This window comes from Typha angustifolia, chromosome 10 (genome assembly GCF_048772165.1).
Source record: "Typha angustifolia cultivar Huaian chromosome 10, ASM4877216v1, whole genome shotgun sequence".
NCBI lineage: Eukaryota > Viridiplantae > Streptophyta > Magnoliopsida > Poales > Typhaceae > Typha > Typha angustifolia.
In genome coordinates, this window is record NC_133248.1 from 6,115,981 (window position 1) to 6,125,720 (window position 9,740).

At 36.3% G+C, this 9,740-nt stretch overlaps 1 protein-coding gene across 3 annotated transcripts; it reads left to right on the forward strand.

The window, feature by feature from the left end:
• The first annotated feature begins 232 nt into the window (after positions 1–232).
• LOC140769041 (protein STICHEL-like 2) lies at positions 233–9,330 on the forward strand. Of its 3 annotated transcripts, none has more exons than XM_073109572.1 (6): positions 233–258; positions 1,179–2,755; positions 2,891–3,104; positions 7,262–7,453; positions 7,668–7,883; positions 8,677–9,330. In XM_073109572.1, the coding sequence occupies exons 2-6, from the start codon at positions 1,241–1,243 to the stop codon at positions 9,192–9,194; spliced, it is 2,655 nt and encodes an 884-aa protein (XP_072965673.1). In that variant the 5' UTR covers positions 233–258; positions 1,179–1,240; the 3' UTR covers positions 9,195–9,330. The 3 variants fall into 3 exon arrangements, with proteins under 3 accessions (XP_072965673.1, XP_072965675.1, XP_072965674.1); XM_073109574.1 differs by lacking the exon at positions 8,677–9,330 and adding an exon at positions 7,977–8,049; XM_073109573.1 differs by lacking the exon at positions 233–258 and adding an exon at positions 340–454.
• Positions 9,331–9,740: the final 410 nt, after the last annotated feature.

A 9,740-nucleotide genomic window follows, 5' to 3' on the forward strand; every position in this document is an offset into this window, starting at 1 on the left:
CTTCGAGTTCAACCTCCTCCGTCATACAAAATTACAAAACGACCACTGGCATGCTTTCCGAGGCGACCCTTTTTGACCTCCCGCCAGGTTGCATTCAAGAGCTACCGCCGTCCGTAACTGAAAACCCACCGCTGCACGCTTCCTGCAACGACGCTACCGCATTCGCCCCCTCCCTTGGTCTTTATTTACGGCTCTGCCACTGTTCTCTCTCTTGGGGTTTGGAGGACACTTCAAACTGCTGCACGATGTGTCTTCTTGGTAAGCTTCTAATATGTCTTCTTGTCTGCTCTCCTTCTCACTCTTCTCACCGTTTTATGCCTTTTCTTGGGTTGTTAGCTAGTAGGTTTGGGGCAAACTGTGATGCATGTTAGAGATTCTTTCTTGCTTTTTGGTAAGGTTTGTGTGCAATCCCACCAGTGCTTCTTTGTGTTATTGGTGGGTCAGAAGGAATGTGGTACAGTCCTTGAACGATACCTCTTTCTTTTAAGGACGAGATGCTGAAGATTCTTTTTTTTGTTTTGTTTTTGTATTTTTTGAACTGTAGTTAGTTTCTTATTAGGAGCTTTCTAATTTAGTTTTTTTATTGGGAGCTTGCTAGTTCTATTGTTTTCATATGATTGCATTCTTGATGAACTTCTGGTTTGGTTCTGTCATTGTGGATTTCGTTTGCTTGCAATTACCTCGTCTATTTGCGTCCTAATTTATTCCGAAATAGGTTCATAAGCATGCCTCGAGATTTACTGTTCCTCTAAGTGTCAATGTGCTTCTGGATTTGCTCTATTAAATTGAACAATGACAATAAGTCCTGCTTGTGCCTAATATTGTTGGATTATATTGTTAGTCTTCTTGACTTCGTAATGTATTTTGTTTTGTTGGATTCATAGAAAGAGAGAGAGAGAGAGAGAGAGAGAGAGAGAGAGAGAGGGAGCTTCCTTTACTGCTTATGAGAGTTCTCGTTTAGCCAAGTTCCTTGTCTCTATGTTTTTGTTCTCTTCTGCTTTAGTTGCAAACTATAGTTCTTTCATCTTTCAAAGGACAAATAGAATGTTCCTCTTCTATTACTTAATGATTCACTTGATGAGTATTGCAGTATGTTGTCCAAATGTATTTCTTTGAATAACCAACTTTATACAGTTTGCTGTAATATTGTTCACTGCCTCCAAATTCTTGTCTTGCAGGATAAACAATACTGCAATCTGATAAAGGCTTAATTTCAGTCTGGATTGATACCATTTTAGAAATGTTTGAGGCAAGGAGACATTCTGTTGACATCCCTATTTCAAGAACTCTGGTGGCCCTTAGGAGATCTAGGTCTCTAAGGGACCCTGATACAAACTCGCTAGACAAATATGCTGGATTGGTTGATAGCATGAAGTGTGACTCTAAGTCCTGCAATAACAAAATTATAGAGTTGAATTGTTCCAGTCGTCACAGTTTTAGTTATAGCCAAATACAGGAAAACAATATAGACAAGAGAGAAAATGTTGGAGGTTATTCTAGGTCTAATTTTCTTTGTTGTCCATCTAAGACTAAAAATGCTGATATCAGTTCCAAAAAGTACTATAGCACAGCTAAGAAAGTTCATGAATTTTGTCCAAAGTGCAGCTGTATATCACCAGATCCGAGGTGCGGGCTACACTCTGCGCAACATTATGAAGATGGAGTCGACTCCAATAGTGAATCAAAATTAGGAGATGATGAGAACATCAATCAGTTAAAACAGAACAATTCCAGGCCGGACAAAATGAGAAAACCATGGGCCAGAGAGAGAGTAGATTTTCTTGTAACTCATGAAGAAAGATCAACTACATCTGTCTGTGAAGGCTCTGCAAATGGATCGAGTCATTTTGCTGTGGCACATCCAACTGATGAGGTGAATGTTCTTTTTGCTAATCATAATGAGTGTGAAATTGGTCAATGCTGGTCAAGAACATCGAAATATAGGGATACAGAACTTCCTTTAGACATGGGATGCGCAGAACAACCTTTATTAGTAGGAGAACGTAGAGGTACAGCTTGTAGAGAAATTTCTAAAAATCAAGAGAATTATAGAACCTTGAGTCTGAAATATAGACCAAGATTTTTCTCAGAGCTGGTTGGACAGAATTCTGTAGTTCTCTCTCTTTCCAATGCCATTTCTATAGGTAATGTTTTTCCCCTCTACCTTTTCCATGGCCCTCATGGTACAGGTAAGACATCAGCTGCAAGAATACTTGCTGCTGCTTTGAATTGCCTATCTTCTGAGGAACATAGGCCATGTGGGTTTTGCCGGGAATGCACAGCCATATACCCTGGAAAGAGTAGGGATGTCAGAGAAATAGATGCTGCGAAAATGAATTGCAAAGGCATTAGTGTTATTTTGAAGGGTGTTTTCCTTGCCCCTTTCTCCTCACGATTCAAGGTCATCATTATTGATGAATGCCAGCATCTAAGTAGAGAGACATGGTCTTCCATTTGTGATAACCTTCATATGTTTCCTAAACATACTGTCTTTGTGATGGTTACCTCAGACATAGATAAATTGCCAAGCAGTTCTGTCTCATTTTGCCAAATGTATCACTTTCTTAAGATAACAAGTTCTGACATAGTCTGCCGGTTGAAGAAGATTAGCATACAAGAGGGTTTTGATTTTGAAGAGGATGCATTGCACCTCCTTGCCAACAAAGCTGATGGTTCTCTTCGAGATGCAGAGATAAAACTTGATCAACTGAGCTTACTTGGGCAAAAAATCACCAGATCTGTTGTATATGAGCTAGTGAGTTATGGATCTTTTAAATTTGCTGGAAACTACTTCTCCATGTTTTGACTTTTAAATTACTTTCTCCATGTACTGATAGTCTGACACTATTGCTATGTCATTATTTAGTCTTCCTAATTTCTGTTTGTGCAGATAGGAGATGTATCAGATGATGAGTTGCTTGATCTGCTTTATTTGGCCCTGACATCAGATGCAGTTAGTATAGTTAGACGGGCTAGAGAGATTATGAGTTCAAAGGTTGATCCGATGCAGCTACTATCTCAGCTTGCAGATCTTATCATGGATATTTTAGCAAGATGTCAAGCAGGGACCTCTGAATCAAGAAATATCATTGATAGACATGCTTGTATGTACAATTGCCACTATTCATTTTTCGTGATGCTTTGTTTTTATTTAATCTTAGCATGAACAATGTCCAAAATTATTCCTTCGTGTTAAATTGTGCTGCCATTCCTTTTGTTTAAAGTACATTTTATTCGCTAAGCTGTAATGCTAAAATAGGATTTTTCTCCAATATGGTGATTATGACTCAAATCCTTGTTTTGTTAGCCACCACAACCAATTCAACAATTGGTTCGAATATCATCCATGAAAAGTATCCTGCAATGAGTCATATTGTTGGTGGGATAATTAGATAGTATATTTTGACAAAGTCCACTTTGCATGTCCAATTTGTGAGCTCCAATAGGATCATGCCAAAAATATCTTCCTCAAATATTTTCTTAAGGTAATGGAAAATATAATCTTAGTATGAAGTTTGTGTTGTAATCTACTATTAAGTTTTACTTGTTGTGACTAAGGTTCCAAAATTAGTATTGGCGGTATCGACTATCCATACTGGCCTGTATTTTAAAATAATTTTTAAAATATAAAAAAATAATAAAAGTTTTAGAAAAAATAAAATAAGATATAAATATAAATTATTCATATATGAAGTCTAAAAAATAAAAATATTATTTTCTACCATGGTCCACCCTGAAACTGACTAGTTTCGGTAGGGTATCAACTGAAATAGTCAATACTCGATCCGGATCAGCCAAGTTCGAAACGAATCGAATCGGGAGAGAGAAAAAAAGGGAGGATAGCAAGAAATAAATCGAGAAAGAGAGTGTAGGGAGCTTATGGGAGAAGTATCGCTTAGGGGAGAGAGGGAGTAGCAGAGGAAGATGAGGGTGCGTGGGAGAGAGATAAGGAGAGAGTCAGAGAGAGGTTTGGGGGATCAGGGTTTTGTTTTGAAGTGGGTGTGAGAGTGAGAATGAAGATAAAAAGAGGATGGGAGAGAGTTGGTAGGAGAGAGAGAGTTAGTGAGAGAGTTAGAAAATAAATTATTTGTATGAGAAGTAAGAGAAAGAGAGAGAGGTTTGGGGGATTAGGGTCTTTTTTTTTTTGAAGTGGGAGTCTGAGAATAGAGATAAGGAGGTGATGGGAGAGAGAGTGGGAGTGAGGGATAGTGAAGAGAGGAAAAAAATTGTTTGTATGAGAAGGGAGTAAGAGAGAGTGCATGAGTGGTAGAAATTATAAAGGGAGGAAGAGATTGAGATTAAGAAAATAGTAATTTTTATCTTTTAGATTTCATATATTAATAATTTATAGTTATATCTTATTATTATTATTAGTATTTAATTATTTTAAAATATGAATGGTTGATACGAACGGTCGATACGTATTGTTTTTTTAGATGACCGATTTCAATCTCAATCTCGATACTTGGAACCTTAGTTTTTATCACTCATGTACTTTCTCTCTCCTTATACAAATAATTTTTTTTCTAGCTCTCTCTCTCTCACTAACTCTCTCTCACATTAACTTTTTGTCCCACTAACTCTCCCACTAACTCTCTCTGCATCTCTTCCATATCTCTATTCTCATTCTCACTTAAAAAAAAACCTCGAAGACCCTCAAACCACTCCCTCCCTCTTTTCCACTCACTCTTATCTTTCTTCTACTCCCTCCCTCTCCTAAGCAATGCTTCTACGATTTAGCTCCGAATTCCATCAACGTTTGGTGAACTCCTTCAAAGCTCCGTCGATCTCTCTCTAACGAGCTTTTATCCTCTCTTTTTCTCTCTCTCTTCTCTTTCTTCCTTTCATTTTTTCTATCCTCCCTCTCTTTCTCCTTTTTTTCTCTTGATTTTGTTTGTTTCAACCAAAACAACCAAAACTTAGCTGATTCGAATTGAGTATCAGTCTATTCGATCGATACCTCACCAAAAGTAGTGGGATCGAGATTGGCTGAAACTGAAAACCATAGTTGTGACAAGTTTGCATAAAATCTGTAAAAATGATACATATAAGGGACATGTCTTGGTATAGTTTCCACGAAAGAAAGTACATTTGGTACAGATGTTGACACAAACGGGCTCCAATTGCTATACATTGACACATTTTTGCATGTGCACCTATTAGGGAAGTATTTATAAGATTTAAGTAAGAATAGACTAATTTTGGGGTGGGATCGGGATTGGCTAAAATTGGAAACTATGGTTGTGACAGGTCTGTATAAAATCTAGAAGAATGAAGCGTTTCAGGGACATGTCTTGGTACAATTTCCAAAAAATAAAATATATCTGGCAAGGATATTGACAAAGAGGGACTCCAGTTGCTATACATTGGCACATTTTGGCATGTTCTTTTCGTCTTTCAGGTTTTGGATTATGGTAATGCACCCTATTAGGATAGTATTTATAAGATTAATTAGAATTTGTTTTTGCTTCCCTTGAACATATTTATTAAGCCACTATTAGCAATCAAATCCTTTATTTGCATGAAATTCTTAGAAATGGGTGTTTTCACATGACTATCAAATCAGCTAAATAAGACTTCACATATTCATATGAAGTCTATGTTTTGTAATCGACTTTAAGGTTTTACTTGTTATGGCAAGCTGATAAAAGACTTGTTTGGGAAATTGCTACTCAAGACCAATATTGTGCAATTGGGTTGGGTCCATCTAATGAGGAGGTGACCTAATCCAATTTAGATTTGGAAAATCTTTCTAAGTTATACCAATTAGGAGAGAGATAATTTGTTTCCTTGTAGAGTTCTATTCCTAGTAGGATGTGAAGCAATTTGGAGACTATAAATAGCCTGATAGAGGTTGTCTAAGAGATACCATGGAAGACCCAAGAAGAGAGGCTAGGCATGGAGAGTCATGAGAAAAATGTTGCAAACAAGTATTGTGACATAAATGCGGGTATGGGTTCTTTGAGTTTGATGGAGAGCACATGAAGACTTATAGGAGTACCAATGGAGCATGGCGTGTATGTCATGGTTTGTATGGGAGAAGTTTGTTTGTTATGCCATGTCCATATTGGACCAGGTGATGCATGCATATTGGTGTCAGTCCATTCATTTGTGAAGAGTTTTTGGTGAAAGATAGCACATATTGGCACACTTTTCCATGTTTCTTTTTGGTTTTTGGAACATGTTGCATGCATTATATACTTCTATGGATTATTTATTAGTTTAAGTAGTTAATTATTATTGCTTGTCCAAGCCCCTTATGCATATGGAGTAAACAACTATCTTGTTTTTCATGTGCAACTATGTAAGTATTTGTTAAATATATAAGTAACGTCGCCTACATTGATACTACGGTATCTCACCAACTTAGTTTAAGTTGTTAGAGAATGATGATTTTTATCTTTTATATTCTAATATATCTCAAGGAGTGTTCTAATATTTCTCTAGAATAATTTCTTGCTGTTTAGAGATATTACATGTAAGGATTGTTGTGCTAGAGACATGTTGTGTGCTGACCTTTGCTTACACGGTACGTATTGCTGACATATGTGGTATCGAGTTAGTGCACCGTTGACATTCTAAATAGTCTTGGCATATTGAAAAAATAATTTTAATTTCTAGGGCCTTAAAATTTGTTTCAACTTTCAAAGGCTAAATTATGTTCTTTTAACACTAGATATTAGTGTGACATATGCAATTAGATTCTAATATCATGATTTTCCTAATTTTCTCAGATTTTCTTAGTTAAGGCAAATAACTTGAGGAAAAGAGAAATGTCCCTTTAATTTCTAAAATTTGAAGTATAATCTATATAGATTAAGCACCAAAAATGTAAAGAGATAAAAAAGAACCGCAAACTTGTACAAGGTGAGGACGTGTCCGTATTACTAGGTCTGTAATCAAAATTTTAAATAGTAAATACTATTTTACAATTAAGTTACATTAGCAAAATGCAGGCCTTCTGTTCAGCAGAGGTTGAATCTTGTTTCTTTATGCGCAGTTTTATTACCATATTGTTTGGCTTTCCACTTCAGGATGCATTATATGAGGTGTATGACATGATTCTATATTTCTATTACAGCATCAGACATCTTTCATAAAACTCAAGAGTCAAGATTAAACATGTGCTGTTACTCTCAACTGCCTGTTTCTTATATATCTGTCCACTAATAATTAATTCGTTCTCATCTACCCTTTGTTATTTAAGTTTCTTTTGAACAAACTGTCTAACAGTTATTTAAGTTGCTTTTGAATGAAACAGTTGCTGAAGTTGACATGCATAGACTGAGGCATGGATTGGAAATACTTTCTGAAACTGAGAAGCAACTGAGAACAACAAAGAATAAGTCCACATGGCTCACAGCTGCACTTCTACAGTTCAATACTGGAGAATTGTTTTGTCCAAGGGATTGCTGTAATTCAAATGAGTTCACGAGAGGGGAACATTTGACAGGTAGGGCATGAAAATTGTTTGCTTACTCTTTCACTTATGCTTTTTGTTGGTGTTATTCTAGCAAGGACAGTGCAGTTAGTAATAACAAAATTGAGATAAGCTCTCTAATACTAAATTAAGCTCTCAAAGCACAAGTTGGCCACTTATTATATGCTTCTCATCATTCACGAATTTATTTTGTTTTGTTGATGGTAGGACTTTTTGTTCTGTACAGATGATGATCTTGTGAGCAGAAGCTTAATGGATGTGAATTTTGAAAGATTATTTGAAACGTGCAACCATGATAAGGCAAGCTATGCCGAGAAGCAATGTGAAAGAGCCGAAGTTCTCTATCAGATATGGAGGAGAGTCATTGAGAATTGCACATCTGATTCATTTAAAACATTCTTGCTGAAAGATGGAAAATTATCATCCATCCATGCTAATGAAGGTAAATCCTTTTAATCTGTTGGACTTACATGATCTAATAGAAGTTGACAGTTTACCTTTCATTCATGTTCTTTAACTTTCTTCTTTCTTGAAGGACGAGTATCTTCCGAGTTTAAAGTCAAACTGAATTATAAAGCATGCCAATGAGACCCCTCTTTTATGCCTAAGATGGCGCACCCCTAAAAGTACATAATCAAGTGAGGGCAATTCTATTTGCTTGTTGGATGATAGAATCAGTCACGTATCCAGAAAAATAAAGCCAAGTTGTGATTCTCTTGAACCAACAAGAACTAATAAATAACCATGAATATAGAAGGAATATAAAGGGCTGCGGCTGCTGCATTTCCAAAGGTATCTCTTAAACATCCAATGTAGGTTTCTGGGAGACAATTTCAAAAAAATTATGCAAAATTTAGTTTTAGGCAAAGGAGAGCAAAAAGAAGATTCTCAAAGCAGGAAGGAAGTTGTTGGACTTGAGGAAACACTGTATTACACCATTTTTTGGCAGTGAAGCTCAATTTTCAATACATAATCAGAATTTAACCTATCATATCTTGGGTTTAAGTCTGAATTGTGCTGTAACTTCGATGCACTGCAATTTTACCAGTAGAACTATTACTATAAGCCATTTTTAGCTTCCATGGTGGAGTCTGCTCATTGACTTTAGTGTTTACTTTGACATTGTTAGACATAACAATTGTCTTTTTTCTGATCTTTGTAATTTGTATAATTGAGATTTTTATACCCTTGACATAAATAAAAGTTCTAAATATGCATTATTCTGCAATCTGTAGGTCTGACAATTGCCGAGATTGAATTTTATCATCCTGAACATGTACTCAGGGCAGAGAAATATCGAGAACCAGTTGTTCATTCTCTTAAGAATGTTCTTGGGCGCAAAGTGGATATCAGATTCAATCTTGCCCCCACAAGTAAAACACCTGTAGCGGAGAAACTACCATCCTGCTTAGTAAGTCATTTGGGAATAAAAAAAGAGACTTTGGATTCAACCAGCGCATTAGTATCAAAGGATTTACCAAAAGGACACTGTCTAAAAACTGATTCTTGGAAGGAACGAGGTGAGAGGTGTCAACAAGTCAGCACTCAAGAATCTGGGAGGAAGCCAAGCTGTCTTTCAAATTTTCTGACGCTACGAAGAAGATTTTTCTCATGCAATACTGCTTGTATTCTATGTCCAAAGATTGAGAAACCCAACAAGGTGGTATTTTCTTCCCCTAGAAGGCTATCATGCAGAACATGCTTCTGCATGAAAAATCCCTATCCTGCGTGCTCCAATCAAGTGCCCAAGTAATATATGATACTGCATTATTATCTTTATGTTTTCTTTGTTTAATATGACAAGAACAGATCTGTGCTTAGTGAGCTTTTTAAATACAACTTACAAGTGTAAAGATCACCAATAGAAATGAGATCAGACTATTATTTAACAGCAGAACCTCTTGGAAGTCATCTTTCTATTAGCTTCTGTGTAAGGAATTGAACTCCTTATTGCTGGATGGTAAATAATAAGTTGAGCCATCCATCTCAAGCATTATTACTGTTTGGGAAATGCTAGATCCCAGCACGCTTGTGGTGTTGCTGCTTGCGGAAAGGGGAGGTGAGCTTATTTGCAGAATTTAAACCTTATTGGCTTCCATTGATTATAGAAAACTTTAGTTACTGTAAAAGATTTCAGCATTGATAGAAGTAGTGTCATCAGAGCAACTCTTTATTTTAATGTTTGAGCACTTATGTACTTGAGGAAGTTTCATCTAAACTTCGATAAAAGCTTCCATTAGTTGCATGTATTCTATGGATTAAATATCTGACATTAAATTGACATTTATCCTCCACGTAT